The sequence below is a fragment of the Rhinopithecus roxellana genome, chromosome 2 (assembly GCF_007565055.1).
Source record: "Rhinopithecus roxellana isolate Shanxi Qingling chromosome 2, ASM756505v1, whole genome shotgun sequence".
In the NCBI taxonomy this organism is placed as follows: Eukaryota; Metazoa; Chordata; class Mammalia; order Primates; family Cercopithecidae; genus Rhinopithecus; species Rhinopithecus roxellana.
Window position 1 is genome coordinate 21,510,164 of NC_044550.1, and position 27,746 is coordinate 21,537,909.

Sequence of the window (27,746 nt, forward strand, 5' to 3'; positions counted from 1 at the left end):
ATAACTACTGGGCTTAAGAATGTTGCGTCAGTGTGTTCCTGGATTCTGCAAACATCTTCGGACCAAATTTATATGTGTGTACACACACTGGAAATAAACATTTCATAGCTACCTGACACAAAGTGGAACAAGGACCACCAAAACTGTGTGAAACTCAAGAAACACAAAACTGCATGGACCTAGAGAAGATCAAAGTATTCTTCATGAGAGCAGGCTATGGCAAGAGAAGGGGTAAAATCACCAGCAGTTAAAGACCATTGGCAACATTTGCATTTCTCACCTGTATTTCCCTAATTGTAACCTGAGTTTGCTTCTCAGTTTGTTATTCAATTTAAAATTCCCAATGATTAACACAATTTAAATGCATGCTTCTAAATTGCAAACACATTTACAGATTAACACAAAATCAGTGAAATCAGTTCCTCCCTTCTAACCAAAGGAAACAGGAAAGAGTCTCTGGGCTTCCCCATCAACCACCCACTGGCACGAAAAAACGAGGCTTCACTTTGCTCACAGTAAGCCTGTGGACAACCCTAAGGGAATCACTTACTCTTCTGAACCCTAGAACAGGAGAATCAGCTAAGGAGGAACTGCCTGTCAAATATTTACTTTCAAAAAGTATTTTTAATCAGGTTTTTAAAAAATTCATTTTATTCTGGGTCTATATTGATAATCCATTGAAAATGTATGAGAGGTACTGATGGAATGTATCTCAAAATAATAAGAGCTATTTATGACAAACCCACAGCCAATATTATACTGAATGGGCAAAAACTGGAAGCATTCCCTTTGAAAACTGGCACAAGACAGGGATGCCTTCTCTCACTACTCCTACTCAACATAGTGTTGGAAGTTCTGGCCAGGGCAATCGAGCAGGAGAAAGAAATAAACGGTATTCAATTAGGAAAAGAGGAAATCAAATTGTCCCTGTTTGCAGATGACATGATTGTATATTTAGAAAACCCCACTGTCTCAGTCCAAAATCTCCTTAAGCTGATAAGCAACGTCAGCAAACGCTCAGGATACAAAATCAACGTGCAAAAATCACAAGCATTCTTATACACCAATAACAGACAGAGAGCCAAATCATGAGTAAACTCCCATTCACAGTTGCTTCAAAGAGAATAAAATACCTAGGAACCCAACTTACAAGGGATGTGAAGGACCTCTTCAAGGAGAATGACAAACCACTGCTCAAGGAAATAAAAGAGGAAAACGAAATAAAATGGAAGAACATCCCATGCTCATGGACAGGAAGAATCAATATAGTGAAAACGGCAATACTGCCCAAGGTAATTTATAGATTCAACACCATCCCCGTCAAGCTACCAATGACTTTCTTCACAGAATTGGAAAAGACTACTTTAAAGTTCATATGGAACCAAAAAAGAGCCTGCATTGCCAAGACAATCCTAAGCCAAAAGAACAAAGCTGGAGGCATCACACTACCTGACTTCAAACTACATTACAAGGCTACAGTAACCAAAAGAGCATAGTACTGGTACCAAAACAGAGACACAGACCAACAGAACAGAACAGAGCCCTCAGAAATAATACCACACATCTACAATCATTTGATCTTTGACAAACCTGACACAAACAAGCAATGGGGAAAGGATTCCCTATTTAATAAATGGAGCAGGGAAAACTGGCTAGCCATAAGTAGAAAGCTGAAACTGGATCCCTTCCTTACTCCTTACACAAAAATTAATTCAAGATGGATTAAAGACTTAAATGCTAGATCTAAAACCATAAAAACCCTAGAAGAAAACCTAGGCAATACCACTCAGGACATAGGCATGGGAAAGGACTGCATGTCTAAAGCACCAAAAGCAATGGCAACAAAAGCCAAAATGGACAAATGAGATCTAATTAAACTGAAGAGCTTCTGCGCAGCAGAAGAAACTACCATCAGAGTGAACAGGCAACCTACAAAACAGGAGAAAATTTTTGCAATCTACTCATCTGACAAAGGGCTAATATCCAGAATCTACAAAGAACTCAAACAAATTTATAAGAAATAAACAAACAACCCCATCAAAAAGTGGGCAAAGGCTATGAACAGACACTTCTTAAAAGAAGACATTTATGCAGCCAACAGACACATGAAAAAATGCTCATCATCACTGGCCATCCGAGAAATGCAATTCAAAACCACAATGAGATACCATCTCACACCAGTTAGAATGGTGATCATTAAAAAGTCAGGAAACAACAGGTGCTGGAGAGGATATGGAGAAAAAGGAACACTTTCATACTGTTGATAGGACTGTAAACTAGTTCAACTATTGTGGAAGACAGTGTGGCCATTCCTCAAGGATCTAGAACTAGAAATACCATTTGACCCAGCAATCCCATTACTGGGTATATACTCAAAGGATTATAAATCATGCTGCTATAAAGACACATGCACACATATGTTTATTGTGGCACTATTCACAATAGCCAAGACTTGGAAACAACCCAAATGTCCATCAATAATAGACTGGATTAAGAAAATGTGGCACATATACACCATGGAATAATATGCAGCCATAAAAAAAGGAAGAGTCCATATCCTTTGTAGGGATATGGATGAAGCTGGAAACCATCATTCTCAGCAAACTATCACAAGGACAAAAAACCAAATACTGCATGTTCTCACTCTTAAGTGGGAATTGAACAATAAGAACACTTGGACACAGGAAGGGGAACATCACACACCAGGGCCTGTCATGGGGTAGGGGGAGGGGAGAGAGATAGCATTTGGAGATATACCTAATGTAAATGATGAGTTAATGGGTGCAGCACACCAACATGGCACATGTATACATATGTAACAAACCTGCACATTGTGCACATGTACCCTAGAACTTAAGGTAGAAGAAGAAAAAGAAGGGGAAGAGGAAGAGGAAGAAGAAGAAGAAAGAAGAAGAAGAAGAAGAAGAAGAAGAAGAAGAAGAAGAAGAAGAAGAAGAAGAAGAAGGAGGAGGAGGAGGAGGAGGAGGAGGAGGAGGAGGAGGAGGAGGAGGAGGAGGGAGAGGGAGGAGGAGGAGGAGGAGGAGGAAGAGGAGGAGAAAGAAGAAGAAGAAGAAGAAGAAGAAGAAGAAGAAGAAGAAGAAGAAGAAGAAGGAGGAGGAGGAGGAGGAGGAGGAGGAGGAGGAGGAGGAGGAGGAGGAGGAGGAGGAGGAGAAGGAGAAGAAAATGTATTAGAGCTGGGCATGGTGGCTAACGTCTGTAATCCCAGCACTTTGGGAGGCCAAGGAGGGCAGATCGCTTGAGGTCAGGAGTTCGAGACCAGCCTGGCCAATGTGGTGAAACCCTATCTCTAGTCAAAATACAAAAATTAGCTGGATGTGCTGGCACACACCTGTAGTCCCGGCTACTCAGGAGGCTGAGGCACAAGAATTGCTTGAACCCAGGAGATGGAGTTTGCAGTGAGCCGAGATTGTGCCACTGCACTCCAGCCTGGGTGACACAGAGAGACTCTGTCTCAGAAAAAAAAAAAGTATTAGAGTATTTCTATTTAAATATTTTAAAATGATAATGTATTGCCTGTATGAATGGAGTGCTTGTAAGGTCAGTCAGGTTGAGAGAAGACATTGTTTTTACCATAGGAGATAGCAGAAGGTCAGGATCGCTAAGCTAAGAGTCCAGGAGAGAATAGTCCCTTTTAGACTGGTTGTTAGAGCAGGGTTCCCTCACTTTCTACACAGTTTTAAAAAGGCCCAGGGAGTGCAAATTAAAGTGAAAATAAATACTATAGAGAGAAAGTATCAAAAAGTATAAAGGACTAGAATTTCATCACTATTGTCTCTTTTTGTTCTACGAGAATGTTTCAGTTCAAATAATTAGATCAACAGAAATTTATAGTCATAGCATCTAGAACTTTAGCAAATCTTAGTGACTATTTAATTCTTAAACGCTTGCCACACAACTTTTCAGATATAAAAAATCGACATAAAATGAGATATTTTAAAAATAGAAACAGATGTCAATTTTACTTATACATAGTTTGCAATGAATTCCAAGGGTTACCTAACACGCAAAAAGAATATATTGCCTGTTCTCACCTTTACAAAGGAACCTCAAGTCAATTTGTCAAAAACAAATACTCATTCTACCATCCCACCAGGTACCCAGATTAGAAACTGGAAACACTCCCGTGGCTGCCTGCTCATCTGTTACCACGTTTAGTCTCCAGAGTCTGTTTCTTGGTCTCCCTTCACACTGTCCTGCTCTATTCCAGGAACTGATCACCTATCTCACTATTGCCACCTATTGCCACTAGTCTTGCTCAATTCCAATCCATCCTCCATACTGTTGCAATAATTCTATTTCTCATTTACAATTTTGACCCTGTCACTCTCTTGCTTTTCATGCTCTGGTGGCTCCTTATCGCCACCCTTCAGCATGTTTCCATGGCCTTTCCCACTCTGACTTTCACCTCTGGCCAGTTTCCCCTGCTGCCCCTCCTCCATCCAGGTGTTACAGTATAGCTGCCCAGCCTTCTTACCTTTCCCCAAATGTTCCTTCCCTTGGCTTGGCTAATGCTTCTCACTGTTTTCAGAATCTTCTTCCCACCCACTTCCCTTCTTGTCTTCCTCCTCTCTCTATTTTGCTTATTTTCACACATCTTCACTTCTCCTTCCCTTTGAAGTCTTTCTTCAAAAACACACAAGTCAATTGCTCTTCCACAAGTTTATTATCACAACATCCTTCAACTGCATTATCATACACGTCTCTTCCAGATATCCCTAATCTCAACTTTTGCATACACCGGTAAATTATGAGCTGTATGCTGATTTCTGTAGCCTTACTTTCCAACAAAGTGTTTGTATTACTAGTAAGTACTCTATAAACATTTGTGGAGTCAAATCACTTGGCAATGAATTTACAATTGCCAATGGACAATGATCATGAGCCATTTCAGAAACGGTTTCCTATTGGATCATTTGTCATGATTAAAGAAAAGTTGAAAAATATTAAATCATTTAATAACATTAAACTTCAGCAATTAAATATTGAAATATATAAAAACTACACTATTCATCAATGTTCACCAATGAATTTTTTTTAAGATGGGGGTCTCATTGTGCTGCCCAGGCTGGTTGGCATTAGTGAATATTGATTGAGCCTACTCAAATACATAACAGTGCTATGTACTCAGGTGATCTTAAATAATATTAATAAAATATAACCTCTGCCCATGGGAATTTCAATCTAAAAATTTATGGCATTGGCTATAGCCATAAGGATAATAAATGTTATGTCACTGAGGTGAGAGGTTGCGACATGTAAGAGTCTACAAAACGCCACAAATCAGACATCTCTATGGATGCTGAGTTGTGATTATAGTGAAATATCTGGCACAGTACTACTTGTATTTTATTTGCAGCTTCTTTCTTAAACAATTAGAATGTTTTAAATTGGTGTTTAAAAATATGCATATATATATGTGAAAAATGATATGAAGCATAAATAGCTAGTTGTTCTACAGGATTAGATGAATGATAATGTAGACATATATAAATGATCCAGAGGCTATTTCTAGGTTCACACCTAATTAAATTTTCTGGTTTGGTAGTTTTTTGGAAATAATTTTATGTGCATGTGTGTGTGTATGTATGTGTGTGTATGTGTGTGTACCTGTGTGTATGTATATGTGTGTGCATGTGTGTGTATGTATGTATGTATATGTGCATATGTGTGGGTGTGTGTATGTGTATGTGTGCACCTATGTGTATGTATGTGTAGTTGTGTGTGTGTGTGTGTATGTGTGTTTGTATGTCAGTGTGTGTGTGTGTGTGAACATGTGATAGACTGTATTGTCTCTAACTTATCTAAGCTACTGTGAACAGACTGGTTGCTATTAGTTTGAGACACAGAAAACAAATCAAACAGGCCATCAAATACTATGAATGATCACATTCTGATCTCTTTTTCTACGATTTCTCTAAAAGCTGTCGAGCCCCACTGTGATTCTTAAAAGGAGAATCTATTAGGTTTCTTAAGCTTCTAAGGTCGTTGGCAGTTCTCTCCTGTCTAGTTAATCAGGTAATGCCTCCTAAGGGTACTTCTGAGATGAGTGAAAACTGGGGTCATAATTTCTAGACTGTCAAGAAAATGGGAATTTATACATTGGATAAACCCCAGGGATGTTCCGTAGCAAGAACTTTTATTTTAGTCTGGAGGCAAAATACCAAGATGTGGTGAAAAGTTTCTTGCAGCTATCTAATTTATTTTAACAGTGTGTTTCAAAAATAATTATCATTAATATAATCAGCAGAATATAAGATAGGAAAACTGTACGTAGAATTAAAGTGGGAAAAACAACTTTTTCTATGAGAATTAAACTTGACACTGGGATGTTTATGTCTAATGACAAATTTCAGTGCTGGAAAATATTATATACACATTTATATTTTTTACAATTTTGCCATCCGGACAATAATTTTAGATGTCAAGATGATGTGTACATCAAATTATCATTGAATTTCATTTTAAAGAACCTGTTTACTCTTGAATTACATTCCTTCATTTAAACTTTTAAAAAATAGATTATGTTCTCAATTCATTTTTTAACTTACTATTTCCAAACTTATTAAGGTCTGCAAATGCAGGAGTAAATAATTATTACTGTGTCTGTTTACATTTCTGTTTACTGGACTTTTATTTTGGTTAGTTGAAAATTTAGTTATAACCTGCAAAAAGAGAAATTTGAGATGTTTTTAAAAGGTCTTCAATTGCGTAAAAGTAAATTCTAAAAATGCCACAGATATTGATAGTATTTATCACGTAGTAAAAAACAGTATATACATTGTGAATGTATAAAATGCACCTGAATTGCATGCTTTAAAATGATTAATTTTATCTTATATGAATTTCCCCTCAAAAAAAGTATGGATGCTAATAGAGACTGTTTCTATCCTGCTGCAAGTTACCTACAAATTAGCAAATGTTCCAATGTATGATGTCTTCCTAACTGGAGAACCTCCTGAGATTGCTGACCATTTGCTATCTCTTCTAAGACACACTAGACTTAGCTTTCTCTTAACTCTCCCATAGTGATGTAATCACATTAACCACAAAATAAGCACAGAACCTTAAGTCTATTCAATTTTCCGCATTAGTGTTTTATTAAAATTCCTTGGGAGAAAAATGATCTACGTAAGGCATATATAATGCCAGTAACCTCATTTAAAAAAAAAAAAAAAAAAAAAAAAAAAAAAAAACTTGATTTTCCTGAAAAACAAAATTTAAAGTCCAGCAGCAGCATTAAAAATTCTTTATTTTGTATCAACTGGTTATAGGAATCCCTCCAAGCTGTCCCAAGGAATCCTAGATATACTGAAAGTAAAATTTCACACTGTTGGTATATACAAATTACCACTTTCTGACTTGTCAATTCCTCCAAAGCTGGCTAATCTCCTGCTGACTCTAAAAATAGAGTCTTCCATGTTTCTAAAGTTTCTTTGAATATATGACCAACTTTTACCTGATCTGATTGCATCTGGCACTATATGCCAAGAATAAAGAAATTGTTACTAACCAGTTAATAAAGCTAACTTAGCTTCCATAAAAAGGTATCCATTACAATGAATCGTCTGTGCTTAGAGTTTTAAGCTGATTGCTAAACTTCTACTTAATTGGATGCTTGATTAGATCTAGTCCAATATTTCCTAATGATGTTCTTAGATGAAATGTATGTGTCTAGAAGTACAACCTCAATTCTTCAAATTCTCTATATGAACAGGTAATTTTCAATAGAAAGCATGACTTTTTAATTAAAAAAAAAAAAAGTGGCATTTACCTTATACTAAAAGGGGAAGAGAGACTCTTACTTTCAAGTGTCTGTATTACTGAAAAAAAAAAAAAAATCTCAATAATGAGCCCCAAAGAAGACAAGTAATCCTTAATATTTATTGTGATAAAATACCAATGGCACAAAATTTAACTTAGCAGAATACAATAAGTGGAGTTCAAAAATTATACTTGAATTCTGATGGGTTTACATTACACAAATTCATTAGCATATATTTAATTGTAGCTGGCTAAGCAAAATTCGGAAATAGCACCTAAGAGAAAGAAGGTATCCTACACTGTAAAGTAATAGAGCTATTCTGCACATTTTTCCCTAAAAATTATTCTCCTCTGATAATATTAAAAATACCAGTATTTCCACATTAGTGGTATTTAATTGTCATATAGCGAAGCAAAAGTTTACTTTAAATGGTACCTAATTATGGCATTTAAAAAACAAAACAAATAGCATTATTCACAAAAGCCAAAAGGTAAAAGCAACCTAAGCACCCAAGGATGAATCAATAGAAAAACAAAACGTAGTATACACATACAATGGAATGTAATTTGGCCTTAAAAAGGAGGGAATTTCTGACACATACTACAACATAAATGAAACTTAAAGACATACTGCTAAGTAAAATAAGTCAATCACAAAAAGACAAATATTGTATGATTTTACTTATATGAAGTACCTACAGTAGTAAACTTCATAGAGACAGAAAATAGAACGGTAGTTGCCAGGGGCAGGGAAAGGAATTGGGGCAGTGGAGAGAGGTGGAAAATGTGGTTTAATGGGTACAGAGATTCAGTTGGGGAAGACGCAAAAATTCTGGAGATGGATGATGGTGATGGTTGCATGACAACCTGAATGTACCGCAAAACTATACATTTAAGTGGTTAAAGAGATATACGTTATATATTATATCATGTATTAATATATTATACCGCAATTTTAAAGATTTAAAGTACTTGTAAATGCTAAAGAAGAAGTACTCTGGACCGGGCGCAGTGGCTCAGGCCTGTAATCCCAGCACTTTGGGAGGCCGAAGTGGGCGGATCACCTGAGGCCGGGCTTTCGACACTAGCCTGACCAACAAGGAGAAATCCCATCTCTACCAAAAATACGAAATTAGCTGGGCATGGTGGGACATGCCTGTAATCTCAGCTACTCGGGAGGCTGAAGCAGAAGAATTGCTTGAACCCGGGAGGCAGAGGTTGTGGTGAGCCAAGATCGCACCATTGCACTCCAGCCTGGGCAACAAGAGCGAAGCTCCATCTCAAAAAAAAAAAAAAAAAAAAAAAAAAATACTCTGTGTGTGCTTTTTTAATAACCAAAAAGGAAAGAAAAAGAAGAGTAACAGCACCTGCACAACTAGGTGCTAAACCAAAGGGAAATATTTCACAACAGGGTTCTATTCCTTTTCATTATAATGCTGATGCCTCCAAAGAAGAGCCACATATTTTACCACTCAACTTCTCAATGAAACTTAGTAGTCACCAACAACATACACCTTGATTGATTTTTGCGAAGATATATAATATGTGAATACACTAGAAAAGGGAGTTGATACTGGTTCAGTAGAATTTATACATATTTAATTATTTTTATCAACCAGTGATTACTCAACTAACACTGACTTTTCTATGTTCATCATGGTTATGAGTTCTAGGGAACTTACAAAAAACATACGACTTTTTATTAAGTGTCTTAATGTGTACCAAACACCATATATACTTTAGTTCAATTGCTGTATACTACAATCCCATAAGGTCAGTGTTATGCCCCTTTTCAGATGAGGCAGCTGAAGCTCCAGGACTAAGCAGCTTGCTGAGCAGCACACACGGTTTGAGGGGGGCCTGCCTGACTGTACTACCAACACATGGCCCTTGCCCCTGAGCAATTAGAAATCAATATACTTGAACAAATGAAAATTTAAAGTAGTAGCAAGAAAATTAAAAAATAATCTATTTGCAAACTAGAAATAATTCAGGGATTTTTGACTATAGCTTTTATAGTAAATCAAATCTAGGCTAAATATCCTTTATGATTATCATCTTTATGATAAGTCAAATCTAGGTTAAATATATTTTATGACTTTCACCTTTATAATAAGTCAAATCTAGGTTAAATATATTTTATATTCTAAATAATGAGTAGCAATTAAAGGCTACCCAGGGAGACGATGGAATTTCTATGTATTAGAATCTTTAAGAATTCAGAACAGACAAAAACAACCATCTGTCTTCTACAATTTATGTACAGTGTTATCCAAGGTCATTTCTTGAAGTGAACACTCTGCCACTCAGGAGCTGTCTTAAAATCTCTCTTTCTCACACACAAACACACACAAGCACAAAAACAAACTTGAGTTATTTCCGAAGCTCAAGGGAAGAGTGACCCACCGAGGTAGGTGGGTCTGAAAAAGTTAGGGACTGCATGGTGTGACTATTGGGTCATGTCTGTGGGGCACATACAGACTTGAAGACATTGGCAGGACAGTTGTTCCTCTCCATAGCTGAGGCAGCTGCCTCATCAGCAAGAATATGAAGACACTGCCTAACATGAGTGAGTCAGAAAGCATTCACAATCGTCATCAATAAGCTTATGCAAATAAGAAACTGAAATCCTTGGTGGAAAACGAGAAAACATCTTCCCCAAGGAATTAAAATCTCATGCGTGTCAACTGAAACAATTAATACAAAAGAAAGTCTTTCTCTTCTTTTAATTTAACTTCCCTGCTCTTGAGATTTCAATCCAAAGCAATCCTTTCTATCATTAAGATACGTTGTCTTCTTTCCTTAGTAGACAAGGGAGAAGGGCTTGGCAAATATATCTTTAGCTATTATAGCAAGGGGGAAAATGATCATATTATACCCTCCCTAGCTTCCCTCCTTCCCATTTTCCCCTCCCATATATTTGGATCTTTCTGACTACAAAGGAAGCTCTGATATCACTTAAAGTATTTCAAAGCAAGGCAGGGATGATGTTAATAGTGTTAAGTATATTCATAAGATTAAATATTCCCTTTTCAAGCAACTCTGGTTAAGGGACCATAAGGCTAACCAAACTTTACAGCACTTAAGGATAAGTCATTTGGCACTGTTGCTTCTACTATTCAGAAACAATTCCTCTCCTTTTTCTACAAGAACACTACAGACCCAAGAAAGAGAAACAGACTTAAGTTGTCTGACCTCCTCTGTTATCCCCCAGGCTGTTGGGAAAAAGCAATACATACTTTGGTCTCCAATTTATCACTCCTATTTTCACAGTCATAAATTACTTCTCAGGCTTTAAAACAACAGGGTTTTTAAAGGACACTGTAAGGTACTTAAATTCCAGTAACTAAACTCAGATGTATGAGGCAATTTAAAATCTTTATAAAAGCTCCCTGTTTCAAAGCTACCCAAAATGGTATCCTAGAAAGCCTGTATAACAAAATGCTAGAGAGATAAGGTTAAAAGTAACGCACTAAGCATATCTCTTCAGAGGTCTCGCTACATACAAAGTAATCAATGAATGAATGAATCTTAGATCATATCCTGTCACAGCTAATCAACTAATTTTTATTGCTATGATGTTCAAAATAAATTATCACAGACTAATCTATCATGCATTATCTTCATCCATGGACCAACAGAGCAATTCAGATGTCCAAAGTTCTGTTTTGTTCACTCACATAGAATGAAACTGGTTAAACCAGGCACCATTATGTAAGTACGCCAGGTATGATTCATAAACAAGAAAATTAGCCAAAGCTTTTGGACAAACCGAATCATAGCAAACAAAAGGCAAAGCAAAGAGAACAAAGCAGAAGTAAGGTGCTTAAGGAAAAACCCTGTTTTTGGCACAGATCCATAAGAAAAACAAAAACTGTCTATTAGGTACACAGTCAGAGTAGAGCTATTTGTCAAAGGTCTGTAGGAACAAATTCTAAGTGGCTGTCTTACGTGTCTCAAGAGGCAGAACCGAGCTGATGCTGTCAACTGCCGGTGCTGTAGCTCCAACTGCAGGAGCTCTAATTTGACCTCCTGAGAAAGAATCCCAATTAGAACCACATAAAGGAAGCCATTTAGACATGGTGCTTTGGGACAAGTCTGACCCAGTGTGTCAATGTCAACTGAAACAAAAAACTAAAGGAACTTTCTCAAGCATGTTGTCTTTTCTAGATAAAAGCTAAAGACCTTTTCGATCCAGCTTTTGAAGCAGGCTTCCCTGGACTAAAATGAGCACAACTCAGATACTGAAAGCCAGCTTGAATTTTTTCCCCCAAAGTCTGATGGTGTACTTTGTGAAAACAGAGGGGTAACATAACAAGCTATATGCCATATTCTAGAAAAATTAGCTAGTTAAAAATGTTTAATTCTTAGTGGTCAAACAGCAAGCTATGAAAGGTATTCATCTGTTAGTGATTTTAAATTTGGCTTCCTGTCTCAATTTGCCATCACCGCTGATTCCTTTTGGAATTGCCCCAAGTCTACACTATATTGCTTTTGCTACATCAACTACAAAGCAAACTCATATGCTGAGATACAAAAACTAAGGCCTGTTTGAAGATATAAGGGGGAAAGAGTATGGGAAAAAAGGGATAATTTAGGATTTCAACTATAAATCACGCAGATACAAGAAAATAGCATGAAACAAAGCAAAAATGCACCTTATTCCATCCAGTTTTTGTTTTCAGGGAACTGTAGATTAAAGGTTCTTATTTGCACTCCAGTGAGTCGTTTAATCCATTAAGATTTTGCAAATGTACGTTTTTCTGTGTATGGGTACTATACCTTTCATTAGATTCTCAAAGATGTCTGTGACCCAACAAAACTCAAGAGTCACTTTTCTAGATTTATGCGAATTTGCAGGTGTATTCTATCTATAGTATCTAAAGCACCTCTTTCATTTTCAACCTGAGCTTGGCAAAAGCAAAAGTATCACAGCAAAGAAGTGCACAAGACCCAGGGCAAGGTCATACGCCTACATTCAAATTTTTAACTGATAGTCAATTGCCTTCCATGTAGCTCCTGAAATTGAACAACTTACAAGGCATTCCCAGGAAGGACGCAGTGACTGCAGGAAGAGAAGAACTGTGTATTTTGGATATTCTCAATTAATGAAGAAATTGAAATAAAAGTTCACAAAATGAATTCTGACTCAACAAAAATTACTGGGATTTTTTAAAATCTCATATCTTCAAGATTAAGTCTCATTGAAAAACTCGAGTTAAGACAACTAAAATCCGAAGAGCATACTCCAGTAAGATCTTAACCATTTTCAATTAACTCAGCATAGGAAATTCCCTGGTAGATGGCCTCCTCAGTACAGTGCACAGAGGCAAGTTGTTCCATAATTTAGTCAACAGAATAACTTTAGGTGCTTCCTGTAGGGTTTCTCCAATATATTCACCTGTACTATTTCATAATTCCTCAAGGCAACCTAGAAGACAACATGTTCAATGTGTACATAAAGAAACATGGTAGGGGGGAGGGATTGCATTGGGAGTTATACATGATATAAATGATGAATTGATGGGTGCTGACGAGTTGATGGGTGCAGCACACCAACATGGCACAAGTATACATATGTAACAAACCTGCACATTATGCACATGTACCCTAGAACTTAAAGTATAATAAAAAAATAAAAATAAATAAATAAATAAATAAATAAAAATAAAGTGGATGGCTGTCACACACCAAAAAAAAAAAAAAGAAACATGGTAATCATTTCTCCTAAAGAGAATGACAATCACCTCTCTTAAGGAGAGATAATAATACATTCAAAAGCAGGTTCATACTCTTGCTAAAGCAAAATTTAAAGGTTGGCACAGTTTTATTTCATATTTACTTATAAATCACCAATCCTGTCTTACAAGGATTTTGATAGGTTATTGGTAACAGACAACCATCTATATACAAAAAATACATCTTTTGCAAGTATAGCTCCCTGCTTATGCCCAGGGGAGCAGTCGCTGAAACGAGACACTAGGCTATTGGCACCTAGCACGTGTCCATACAGCCGCTGCTGCAGAACACAGCGAGGGGCACTGTGCCATTCCTGGCGCTAAATCACACGCAGGATCAAAGGCATGGGCATAACTGGCATGCCACCATCTACAGCTCTAGATGTGGAGCCAGCACTAAAGCCTCTGAATACTTCTATATAAAATTACATGAATGTTGACAAACCACCTGTTGAACTAAAGAAAAAAAATAAATTATGCCCCTATAAGACCACTTTTCCCTGTGTATTCCTGTGATAATCGTTCTTTGAATTTTTTATGCATATATTCTACTTTAAACGCTTTGCAATATCCAGCCTATGGAGAGTTATGACAATTTAAATTAAAAACCAAAAAAAAGAAAATTTTACATTTTAGTTTATCAAAATGCAAAATGCTTTAGGGTTGTGAAGGAATACCTTTGTTAAAATGTTTACCAATCTGTGTGTCTTCCTGTGAATGCCAATGTTTTAAAGACAAAAAAAAAAAAAAAAAAAAAAAAAAAACAGATTAAACATTTTCCCAACAATGCCTCCAACTCTCCCCAACTAAAACCCTTCTAGGAAATACTATTAAAAAGCTGTATTCTCCTATGTAGTATATTCTTTTATTCAGAACATGTTAAATATGCAGGCATAATGGTAGTAAAGCAAGTGGAAATAAACATAAAGACAAGATGTTAAATCACTTATAAAAAATCTACTAAGTATCTACAATATACATTGAACACTTTCCTTGTAACACCTGTCCATAGTTACCTTGCTCTCCCTTAAGCATCCAATGTTAACACAAGAGTCTCTTATAACACTCTAATATTGCTTCCCTGATTAATAAAGGCTTTGCTTGCCAATGACATTCTCATGAGTATATTGTATTTTATTATGTATTTACGTAGTATGTATTTTTTTATGACTAAAAGCCACTCTGTAGTAAGTGGAGCAATCCATAAAAACAGACTTAGAATGTTAGTACATATCAAGTAAAATTCTCTTTTTACTAAACATGCTAAAAATTTTTTATAATGCTTCAAAGTAGAGAAAAAGATAAGAAACAGGAAACAAAATAAAAGAAAATATAACATGCATTCTAGATGGGAAAAAGAAAATGGCAAGAATACCTTTAAAAATATTCTCCAGTACAAGGCTTTAATTAAATCTAAAATTACTGTCTCAGATAATTGAATGTATTACTTAAGTGGGTAACTGGGTTATGATCTAACCTAATGTTCGCTCTGCTTATAGTGGTGAGTCTGGTGACAATTTTTTAAAGAAATAGAAAGATAATGTACATGGGCAGTTGTCACTTCTCTTCACTACTAGAGACATGCACAAGCATACACATGACAGGGAATCTTCCGCACCCCACGCTTTCCAGCACCACCCCTGTCCCACCATCCTTTGCTAAGTCTTTGCCTCCCCAGCACTGGCTCCCTCAGGATTTCTTCCAAATAACTGCAATGGCCAGCAGTTGAGTAATTTGATAGTATGAAGCATGGTTCACAATATAGAACGAAGAAAAGGAAAAAGAAAGAGCTATGAAGAACATTAATCATGAAGAAAACTGTAAGGAAAAGGTTCCAATTTGAGGTATTCTAAACTCACAAGACAGGGTTCTCACTATGTGGCTAAAATAGTGGATTTAGAAAGTATTATCAATATTAGACCATTTCTAGCATTTTGGAGGCAGAAGAGTGAAATCCACAGGAACAGAAGAAATATTCATGAGCTAGCAGAGAGGGTCAAAAATGTGAAAGCAAGCAAGCTTGTCAGGATGATAAACAAATAGAACAATCTACATATAATATAGAGGCAATCCAAACAAAGAATGCTAGTGAGGTAGGAAATAAAACTGATTACCACAGTACAAATGACACAAAATCAATATTTAAAATCATGTACTTTCAAAGAGGTCAGAGTGTAAAATAACAAAAGTTTATAATTGTGACAAAATAAGTTTCTCTTATAATAGGTAAATAGAAAAACCATAAAAGATACCATGCTTGGAAGGGAATAGTGTAATAAAGCTATGACCGAAGTTTAAACACCAGGGCCAACATTTACATTGCTTTTTCTAATTTATATTCTATCATAGAAATTTATATTGTTTTTCTTAACTGAGAGTCAAGATGTATCCATGAGTAAATAAAGGTTTGAGAAAAAACACAATCACTCCTTAAAGTTGAACATATGTGTAAAGTTGAGGAAAAGAACATCTCTTTTGTTCATTTTTAATGTCTGAATTAGCAAAATAATTTCAAACAAAAATGTTAAGTTATGTGTATAAATAGAGCAAACTATTAACAGAAAGTAAAATTGCCTTGGAAATTGGCCATACTTAACCCCAAGTAATAAATATTATTGCAAGTTTTTGTTTTTAAATTGAAGGTAAAGAAAAGCAGAGGAGATTTCTACTTATTTTATATTTTTATACATAAGTTCGTCCTGCTTCAACCTGTCATGGATAAGCCACTACTACCTACAAGATGCCTTGGGAACAGGCTCTGTCCATCTGCACAGTTTAGCATATTTGCACTAATTACTACAAGACTGGCCTATTGTTGGCCCCTCAAACAGTCAGTGAGCCTGAGGTCAGCAGGAAGAGCTGTATGACCCACGCACTGACCCCAAGGGATGGCCAGTGACCTGCTGGCCTGACCTGTAAGTGAGGAAAGAACTAAAAATTCTCATTAGGATTCACTCTTTTTTTTAACTCAAAAAATAAAGTTTTTAAATGAGCATATCCTAAAATCTCTTTACCAACCTACTTATTATGTAATTGGCTTATTTCCTTTCATTACAATAATACAGCATTTTATTTTTAAAATTTGAATTTTGTTAGACTCTGTACATCTTATATAATCCATATAGGAAAATTTATAATAATTTACATATTATTAGTCTTTTTATAATTCTCTTTTGAGACAGGGTTCTCACTATGTTGTCCAGGTTAATTGTGAACTCCTGGCCTCAAGTGATCCTCCCACCTTCACCTCTCAAAATGCTGGGATTACACACATGGCCTCAACTATTTTATATGAATTTCAACTACACCATGATCTAGTTGGGGAACTAGAACCAGGGGAAATTTTGCACCCAGGAGATATTTGACAATCCCTGGAGACATTGATTCTTGCAACTAGAAGGTGGGACAGGCATCTACTGGGTACAAGTCAAGGATACTGCTAAATATTCTATAGTGTATGGGACAGCCACACAAAACAAAGAATTATCTGGTCTGAAATGTCAATAGTGCCAAAGTTGTTCTAGTTGATAGAAACCTGAATGAGTTCCTCTTATTGATTTGCTTTATAATCTAGTAAATCAGTTCTTTCTTTCTTATCCCTAAATATCTACATCAAGTAACATTATATTGTTCCTATAATTACCTGGATTGATCGTTTAAATATAAGCTTTCTGAACCCCTGATGATGAATCTGAATTGTTAGGAAAGAGACAGGGAATTTACATTGATATCCAGCCCTATACTCTTTCTGCTGCACTCTGAATTGTGGAAGCCAAATATCTTCTTGGTTTTATATAACAAAGTATTTGTTTTTCCATGTTTAATCTCTGGAAGTTATATTGTATTTTCTTAAACAATTCAGAAAAACAAAAACAGGTAACATTCCAGTTACTATATTAATACTTTAAAATTATACTGCAGATGGAAAAGATTTTGGAGTTCATTTGTAAAACTTTCTTATAGGTGAGAAATAAGATGAGAAGTGCCTGAGATTCCTGGACCAGTTAGTGACTTCACCAGGGACCGTGTGTTAACTCGAGTAAGGTATGAAGAAGTAGTTCACTCCAAACCTCAGGCAACAGGTAACATCTAGTGAATCATTCTGCAGCACCCTGAACTTCCCTGTGTGGTGTCTGTCATCATTCCAACATCATGTCCAATGCTCTGCTTATGGGGCCAGGAAAGTAATGTAGAATCAAGAATATAGAAAAGAACATGAGGACATTTTTAAGATAATATAGAATTCAATTCAAATTAGTATAATATGGTACAGTGGACATAAATACAGGCAATTGAAGATATAACAGGGGAAATATATCAGGAAAGGCTTCCTGTAGAAGGTTTTGCATCAAATTTTGAAGAAAGAAGAGGCGAAAGACTGGCTAGAAAGAGGTACAGGGCATTTTTGGTACATGCAAAGGCCCAAAAATAGAAATTAGAAAATCAAAGTCAGAGAACTGCAAGTAGCTGTAAGTGACTGGAGCAGGCAGATCATACTGGAGAGTGCTCAGAAATTAATTTGTTAAGGTCAGCAGTCTAATGCAGAAAAGGGAAAAGAAGTGGTGAAATCATCCAAGTGCCAGGCTGTATGGATTCTCAAGACACCTGCAACTACTGTCCATCAGCTTGTTTTGCTTCCTACATAGCAGTTGTGACTCCCTAAAATCATTTTTATTTACCTACTTGGCTTTTCTTGGTCTCCTTAACTACAATGCAAGTTCCATGCACTGAGTTTGGGTTGCCAGGAGGAATGTCTAGAGTCAATGAGAGCACTTCAAAATCAGGTGGATAGTATGGGAGCTATAGAAATAAGAATGAGTGTGACTAACATGAATTAGATGGAAACAGTCAAAGTTTACTGGACTGTAACAGCTGATTTACCTGCTATGCTACAGATATGGCCTGAGAGGCACTGTCTGACAGAGACCAGCCTCACTGAACATGTGGGGAACTGGCATCTATGTGGTCAAATCCAGGAAGGTTTAGAGAAGTGTAGAGTGTTACTAAGTGTGTGGCACAGGCTTTACGTTGCCAGTTCATCTGCCCAAAATTGTTTCCACCAGATGCAATGGACTTTGCTGCAGCCATGTAAAAACTGTCTAGAGTTTTTTGGCCTATGTGACTAGAGAATATGCAAGGTGGGATATGAAGGAACTGAGGACAAAAGAGAGGCAGGCTAGCAACACACAGAAAAGAAGCAACAGGGAAATGGAAGCAGACTAATTGCAGAAGATCAACCATTTCCCCCCAGCAGGAACTCCTGCTGCACAGGCTGCGTGGCAGATTTTGGAAGCCTAAACAGCATAAATGGCTAAAGGTGTTTTCTGACGAATGAGGTTTAACTTCTTTGGCAGGTAACTGAAGTCTGACTTTGGGAACAAGAACACCTGGAAGTCAGCTCAGCTCTTGAACTACTCCCAATTCCTCATATCAGGTTCATTATGAGAAGCCACCTGTGTCTCTGCTCATCAAATCCTGCTGGTTTCTGGTTCTGATCTGCTGCAATGCACCAAAGAGTCATTTTTATTTACAAAAGTAAAATAAATAATTCATAAGGATTTCCTGACCCTTCAGCCTTGAGCCAATGTGAAATTGGTCTATGTTGATGATCACAGAATTGTAAATTGCTTCAACACTTCTGCTAAGTAATTACTTAATCCAAGTAGTAAAACCTGAGTAATATAAATTAACGAGTGGTATGGCTCAGTTTTAATTAGTGAAAATTATGAATTACAAAGGTTTTTTTTTTTTTTTTTAAGAAATGCTTACAGAAGAGAATGCTATGTATTCACCAAACTCCGCTTGCTTTTTCTCTTGGGCACACAATGGAATGTAGGCAGAAGTAGGCCTGGCTTGTGCAAGAAACCTAGTATGCAAATCCTCCATGATTTTTTCCTTTTCCTATTCACTGCTTGATAAGAGAGGAAGACACAGCCCTGAAAAGAATTTAGCATAGTCAAACAATGAAAGAATCCTGGATCCCTAAAAGAATACAGAGCAGAGACATCTCCTCTACCCCTAGACCTCCATCTCCCACATTGGAGACTGGAGTTTGACCTAACCAAGAAATACATTTGTTTGTTGGTTGGTTGGTTTTGTTTTTTAATGTTAAGAGACAGGATTTGAGGAAATTGTTGGTGTAAACAGTGTTGGTTACTCCAACTGGTGCAAGTCTGTAATTCAAACTAGGTTAGCAACATTCATTTAATCATTTAAATAATAAGAATCATTTATCTCATGTGTTAATCTGTTCAAAAGTCCTCTAGGGTGGATGCTTTATAAATGGATAGTACCAAATAAAATTATGTGAATTCATTTTATCAAATGGTTCTTCCATGATATATGAGGATGCTTTTTGTTCTTTTAAATATTTTAAGCATTTCCACAATAATTTGCTTTATGATATTAATTAGCAATATGAAATTTCCAGCCCAATCTATCTCAATAATCACAATTATATCTAGTTAGAAACACCACCACTTTCTTGCTTTTCAATAATTTGCTTATTACTAAGTCTGGTTGGATGTCTCGCAGAAATATATTTCCGAAACCACTCAGCTCTACTTCATTCTGTGGTTTTAGACTCCATACCTGAATTCAGAGATGTCTTCCAAATGTTTGCAACAAAAACTGTTACTTCCAAATAGAAAAACAACATATGATAATAGTCATGTAACATCCTTTGCACATAGAACTAGACTGTGTATTCTCTGGGTTATCAGAAATAAGAATTCAAGCATATATATTAACTCAAATTTAGGTCGTAAGCAGGAAAGGGCGATTTAAATTATTATAGCTTTCAGGCAGAATACGGACAGTGGTCACAAAGTCCTCATGCATGTAGGCTAAGAAAAAAACTTCTTAGCTAACAGCAAAGACCTAAAATCAGTTATCAGGGTCATCTCTAATAATTTCCAAAAAAAAAAGGAAATAGGTAAAATTAAAGCATACATATACAAAGATCTTTAAAGGGAATTTTGGACACTGTGCATCGTTTAAAAAATAATGAAGGGCCAGCCATGGTGGCTCATGCCTGTAATCCCAGCACTTTGGGAGGCCGAGTCAGGAGGCTCACTGGAGACCACGAGTTTGAGACCAGCCTGGGCAACATACTGAGACCCCGTCTCTACAAAAAAATTTAAAAATTAGCTGTGTATGGTGGGGCACACCTCTAATCCCAGCTACTTGGGAGGCTGAGGCAAGAGGATCACTTGAGCCTGGGAGATTGAGGCTGCAGTGAGCCAAGATCATGCCACTGCACTCCAGCCTGAGTGACAGAATAAGACTGTCTCAAAAAAGATAATAAAGAATTAGTAGTCATGATGGTGTATACTAGTGAGAAAAAGCATAGTTCACATTAAGTGTATGCTATCTCCATAATATTAAGAACTTTTTAAGTAAATTAAGTGTAATTTTAAAATTGCATTAAGCACAGTTTCTAACTAGAAGAAAGCTTGTACATACACAGTTGTTCAATATAAATGTTTATTGAGCTGATACATCTTTAGCATCAAAAACATATGGAAATACAACATTTAAAAATTCCAATTCTTTTTTTTTTTTTTTTTTTTTTTTTTTTTTTTTTTTTTTTTTTTTTTGATTACAAGTCCCCAAGAGGGCTTTATTTTTTCTTTTCAACATCCTGTTCTGCGGCTTCCTTGGCTCTTTTTGCCCGTATGCCGAAGAGTCGGGCGTTGGCACGGGCCATGCGGAGACTAGCGAAGGCTTTGAAATTCTTCTCCTCCTCAGTAATGACTCGAGCTTTCTCCTTCTTATAGACATTCCGGATGGGCATGACCGGTCCCGTCAGCTGGGTGGCCAGTTTCAGTTCTTCAGCAGAACTGTCTCCCTTCTTGGGGGCCGAGGGCTTCCTGGGGAAGAGGATGAGTTTGGAGCGGTACTCCTTCAGCCGCTGCACGTTGGCCTGCAGGGACTCCGTGGACTTGTTCCGCCTCCTCGGATCCACAGAAATGCCGATGGTCCGGGCCACCTTCTTGTGAATGCCGGCCACCCTGAGCTCCTCCAGGCTGAAGCCGCGGCCAGCGCGCACCTTCGTGTGGTACCGAACCGTGGGGCAGCGCACGATGGGCCGGATGGGCCCCGACGCGGGGCGCGGGGCGATGCGGCGCGCCTTGGCTTGCCGGGCCTTGCGTCTGCGGATCTTCCGGGCCGGCTGGTTGAACCACGTGGCCACGCGCCGCTGCCAGTCCTTGTGGAAGTGGGGCTTCAAGATCATGCCATTCCGGCTAGGCGCCATGGCTGCCTACGGCCCTGCGGCTCCTGCGCAGGAAGACAACCGAGCGGAAAGGCAAAAATTCCAATTCTTTAAGCTCTTGCTTTAAAAAAATGACTTTTTTAGTTGAGATTTCCATTTTTCTGTTTTAAAATAACTTGCACTAAGAATAAAGTTAGTTCAATTTTTCAACTTAAAAGTCATATACATACTGTAGTGCCTGAATTTCAAATCAGTAGGGTTCAAATCAGTGTAAGTTGTCTATGAGTGGGTGAAAGTGCGTGTATTTTTAGTTGCAACTTATAAGATGAGCTAAAGGTATTCCATGGCATATTCCAGATTTCCTACTGAATTACAAACGTATTTCATTTGGCATGTCTAGTAGATCAATTGTCTCAATCTCTTTCCTTCCATCACCACTTATGCTTAAACATCCTTAAAGCTTTTCCTGTAAACACAGCTGGGATACAGCTTCTTTCTGCCAATCTATTATTCTGTCATTTTTCCTTCTTTTATGTCCTCAACCAAATAAGTGCTATTTTCCTGCTTTTATTTTCACTGAGAATTCAACTGAATCAGTTTTCCAACAAATCTGGTGCATAGAATTCTAATTTTCCCTATTACTTTTGCCTCCCAAACAAAAACAAGCCATCTACTGTGACTCTACTGTATTTGGAACAGGCGCTCTGTCTTCCTAAGGCCTAAACATTAAAATATTTGTGAAACGGGATTTGTACTGCACTGATCTGAGTAAAGTCATAGCTAACAACAACACATATTTACAATGAAAAGATTTCCTGGCACTGTGAGCACACAAGCCTTAGGAGGGTTCTAAATGTTGCACTCTGCCATTGTGTTTCTCTCTGGAAAGTAATGCCAAATAATGCATTCATCGAGTATGAATCTAATATACAAATTAGAGCTTGTGACTAATGGGTTTTTCAAGAAGCATGAAATTCCTTTTTGTAATTGCTGAGTGATAGACATTTCTACTGAATTTGGTATTTCTATGAGAGTTTCTTTCATTCTAGTTAGTGATTGGAAAATCTGCAAGAGGAAAGTACTTATAGGTGGTGGGAAAGATTCATGTAAATACCATGCCTTTGAAGTTGGGGAGTTAATTTTAACAAAGTTTCTAGAAAATGAATATGATCAATGAAGTCTTTGTTTAACAAATTTGCTTTTCTTGAATCTTACAAAATGGAATGAAAATGAGAACGGTGCCCTGTTACACAAATGTTCGTGAGGGTATTAAACAAAAATCCTATAGGAATTTGTGTAACATCTTAAGTAGGTTTAAATAATCCTTGAAGTTGAACCAGAAGTACATTTTATAAAACTCATCTTTCTCTCTCAAGAGTCCCATTCAGGATAACATGTGTGCAAATCCTAGGCGATATATGGCTGCAAAGTGAGGCAAGGGACACATCAAGAGTAAAGCCAAGTTCTTTCTGAGTTATGCCCTATAACTCCTCTGTATTTTGGTCTCTAATTCCATGTGTGTAATACAAAATGAAGAAATAAAGCTTTTCTTCTCTATGGCCTCTTGAATGAATGAACATAAGTTTGAGGACATCTAGGAAAAATAAATACTTATTGTGTCAGGCATTATTCTTAAAATGTATCATTATGACATTTCTGTCATCTTAGGAACAACCTTAGTATAATTACATTTGTAACTGTAATTGAAGTGATAAGATTTCACCCAGTTCTCTATTTTTCTAAAATCAGCTTCTCTTCTTCCCCATTCCCCCTCCTTACTTCTTTCTGCCTTGCTTTTGAGTTACTTCACATACATTAACTTGGGGCTGAACGCTGTGTTAAGCTCTGGATATACCCCACTGACAAGATGAATGAGTCTCTTACAGTCTAGAAGAAAAGACTAGCATTGAACAAGTAAAAGGAAAAAAATGGAGAGGTACCAATGCTTTGGGGACAAATAACAGAAGACAATCTAGAGTGACACAAAAAAACTTATCTGTAATTTCAGATCGATGAAGGGAGGTCAGCCAATTAATGATTTCATGGAACTAGAGAAACAATTTTATCAAAACTGTTTATCTTGGCCTCCATTCATGTATTTCCTTAATTCTGCAACCCAGTCAATTTGGGTAGAAAGGGCACGGATAACAATAACTAGTTGGTTTTTTAGGTTGCCATTTATGAGGCTACTAAGAAAGAATGATGAACTAAAACTTGAGAATCCAAATTTCTCACAATGGCTCATTGTTTCTTCTGAACAAGGTTCTGCATCTTGATGAAAAATTAAATGGAGCCATGGCAATTCCTTGGCTAGGATTGTTTTCAAGGTTATGTGAAATTTTAGTACATCCCTCTGAACTCTTACTCCACAAAAATCCTACATTCTTGCTTTCTCTTCTGGCTTTAAATTCCTGATTAGTTTAAGTGAATTTATTAGAGCATACTCACCATCATGGACTGAAGAAATATTACTGAATAAATATGGAGATCAAAAACAACTACCAGCAAAAGAGTGGGGGTATTAGCTAGTACACTTTGTAAATGCAATGACTTTCTCTTGCTTTAGAGTTTCACCATAAGTTATGATTCTTCCTTTGACTTAAAATAGGAAATACAATTATTCCAACTAATTTTATTGTATGCATTTTACACAGAAACAAACACATAAACAATCCTTAGAACACTCAGTCATAAAAAATTCACAAATTTCTATTAGTATTTATAGTATATCCTTTTCTAAACTCAAAATATACCGATGGAGTTCCAGTTTCAATTGACATATATGACTCTCAGGAGCTGCTATATATCATATTAAAGTGTCCTTGCAGAGATGTTCTTTAAGGGCTATGCCAAAAGTTTAATCTGGAACCAGACAAAACTAAACCAAGCTGTGACTCAAAGTACTTGAGAATGGGATTCAGAAAGTATCATAGGCATATAAATCCTAAGATTTACCCTAGAGAGAATAAGATGTTTTTAAACCAAATTTCTTAGGATCTTTTTGTATCTCTTGATGTGAATTCATTGGAACATCCATATTTGCCATTCTGCATTCACATATCGAGCAGCTTAGCCTCTCTCTGGGCATCACTCACCTGTACTACTGCATGTGCCTCTAGGCTACTCCCCACAACATCTCCCTCCTCCACACCATGCAGATAATTCTTGTTAAAAATCTGATAATATCCTCTTGTCTAAAAGCTTCCCCATGCACTCCACACTCAATGGCATACATTTTAATTCTTTAACTTGGTAGAAGTGCCCTTATATAAATACATCCCCAAACTACCTCTCTAGCCTCAGCTACTGTTCCACTTCATTCACTCAGTGTGTCCTGCCACATATGCAATACCTCCTTTCTGCCCATATGTGCTCCTTGTTAAATCCTTCTGTATATACTTTGCTTAAAATTCTCTACTTTGCTTAAAATTTGCTTTGCTTAAAATTCTCTACTCCTCCATTCTCTGCCTGGCAAACTTCCTAATCTAGCCTTCTCTAACGTAGCCAGGAATGGTTAACAAAGTTGCCATGGTAATTTGTTCATCAGTGTTGACACTTACTTGTGTGCCTTACAATATGACTCATATTTGTCTGTATTCCCTTTTCCTTCACTTGCTGTAGCTTACATAATCTCTGATGGCAAAGACCATGTCTTGATTATCCTTGCGTGTTTGCATATATCTGTATCTCTATCACCTGTCTAATGCTTTATATAAGTGCTCAATGACAACTGGATAAATTATTTTTCTTAAGACATATTCAGACTGAATTGAACCATTTAGGCTAATTTGATCAGCTTCTATTGCAGCCGTAGAAATTTTAGTTTGACGAAATAGTCCAAATGAATCTATAAAACAACTAATTTCCATTATAATATGGTGAATTATACTATACCTCTTCTTCAACTAATTTATTTGGATTTATATTTAAAAGTTTACCTAAAGTCACTGGAATATATATTTTTCCTTCAACAGGGAAAACAGCAAAAGAAATAAATGAAAATATTTAAAATTGTCTTGTTATACAGCCTGCATCTTTGCAACATATTATTATACTGGTATTGTTTAATTAGCCCCAAGAGTTACAAAATTCAATATTTAAAATTCCGTACTTATTGAAAACTGTATTATTTCATATATTTATTTATGTGAAAATGTATAATATATAATAAATGAATACACATTCATATAATTGTACAAGTCAAGAAAATAAATATTAAAAGGTTTGGTGTTTCTAGCTATGAATATTGATTCAGACAAAAATATGTCATAGAACTATTCTGACTTGAGGACATGTTCCATAAATTTTACTGAATCAATATTTTCTATAGGCAAAATGCAAGCAAGGAGAAAATTAAACAGTATTCTATGTTTATTTTTCTGATAATTTATTTACTAAGGAGAAGAGATAATTCCCAAATAGGGAAGATGAAAATTACTGATAAAATTTTATTTATATGCTAAAAAAGTATAATTCTTGAAACAGGAAATCCATACCAGGTCCTTCTAAAAACATTTTATGATAAGCAGCTTTCATCTCTTCTGTTTATTCAAATAGCAAACTGGATTTACTCCTGTTCGGTGCAGGCCATACAATTCACACATCGTTTCAGGAGTTTGAACACCAATATTCAGTGTGAACTCTTACTGTCTATGAATGCCTAAATGATCTTCTGATTTAAAAACAAACAAAAAACCTGACTCCTGGGTAGCAAAGAAAATCTGAACTTATTCTAACTCAATTCAGAGTACATATGTCCATGGTATGCCCCCAAATGCATGGCTGGGTAAGGAGATCATGAGATGGGCAGGTGGAGAGGAAGGAATAGAAGGAGAAATAAATTCATTTTCCTACTTGAACTCAGTAAGATTCCTTAAAATGAGTAACACATAGTGGTATATTTACTTGTAAACAGTCCTTTGCGGAAATAGCTTAAGTGTCATCCAAACTTTTTAAACAATGAATCAGAACATATTCTCCCTCAATCCCGTTGTCCAGGTATGAAATGTAGACCTAACTGACCCACATTGTGCTTCTATGACCATTTCACACAGTGGTAGTTCCTGTAGGTACTGTCTGTTGCTTTCCAGTTCCTCTATCAACTGCAAATGTGTACAGGCACTTCCCAGAGGATGCAAGCTGCATGAGGGAAAGAACTGTTTTTTATCTTTTTCACTTCTGTATCCCTGGTCCCCTGCTGCCCGGTATATTACTACTGATGGAATGAATGAATATGAACCCTGCCACTAAGACCTATTACCCATTGTATCCTAGCCCTTCTATCCAGTGGAAGGTCACATGGACAGAACTGGATGACTAAGAAGGAGCAGAAGGAGGCATCCTAGAGGCTCCAGCCAGAGTCTTGCCAACTGAGAGTGCTGGGACTCTTATCCCAAAGTTCTCATTTCTTGCCTCACTTCGTTGACTGACAAAGATTGAGTAAAACAGACAATGCAATACTTCTCATCACTTCCCCATATTCCCAAATCCACATGTTGAAAGCCTAATCCCAGTTTGATAGTATTTGAAGATGGGGCCTTTGGGAGGTATTTAGGTCATGAGGGTGGAATTCACATGAATGGGAATAGTGCCCTTATACGAAGAGGCCAAAGAACTAGCTAGCTCTTTAACTCTGAGAAATAAGTGTTTGTTGCTTAAACCATCCAGATTATGGCATTTTGTTACAGCAACTCAGGCTAAGACACATTTTCTCTTATCAAAATATAAAGTGAATGGTGTGAAATAAAAAGTGAAAATAAGACGAGAAATATTAAAATCTCCTCTATCATAGTTATTTTTCTTTCTCTGAGCTCTTCCAAGGTAAGTGTTGTATTTTATTCATCTTTGAATAGCCACTACTTTGACGTAACTTCTGACATGTAATTGGTGTTCAACATATATTTGTAGAACAAATGACGGCCACACACCTTGAAATGCATGCAGATAAGATAATCTGTTTCCTACAGATGATGAATATCCAGGACACCTCTCACATGAGCCCTCGAGTCCCC

General features: G+C 36.8%; 2 protein-coding genes across 3 annotated transcripts in view; both read right to left on the reverse strand.

Moving 5' to 3' along the window:
* COL25A1 (collagen type XXV alpha 1 chain) overlaps window positions 1–27,746 on the reverse strand; it is a 519,759-nt gene that overhangs the window by 359,173 nt on the left and 132,840 nt on the right. The window lies entirely within an intron of this gene.
* Window positions 21,072–21,840, reverse strand: LOC115892806 (60S ribosomal protein L13). The gene has a single exon (XM_030915184.1). It carries the CDS (start codon window positions 21,775–21,777, stop codon window positions 21,142–21,144), a length of 636 nt encoding a protein of 211 aa, XP_030771044.1. The 5' UTR covers window positions 21,778–21,840; the 3' UTR covers window positions 21,072–21,141.

What these genes read in the sequence shown, in the direction of transcription:
- LOC115892806 (XM_030915184.1), bottom strand. Translation starts at nt 21,777, where the DNA reads ATGGCGCCTAGCCGGAATGGCATGATCTTGAAGCCCCACTTCCACAAG.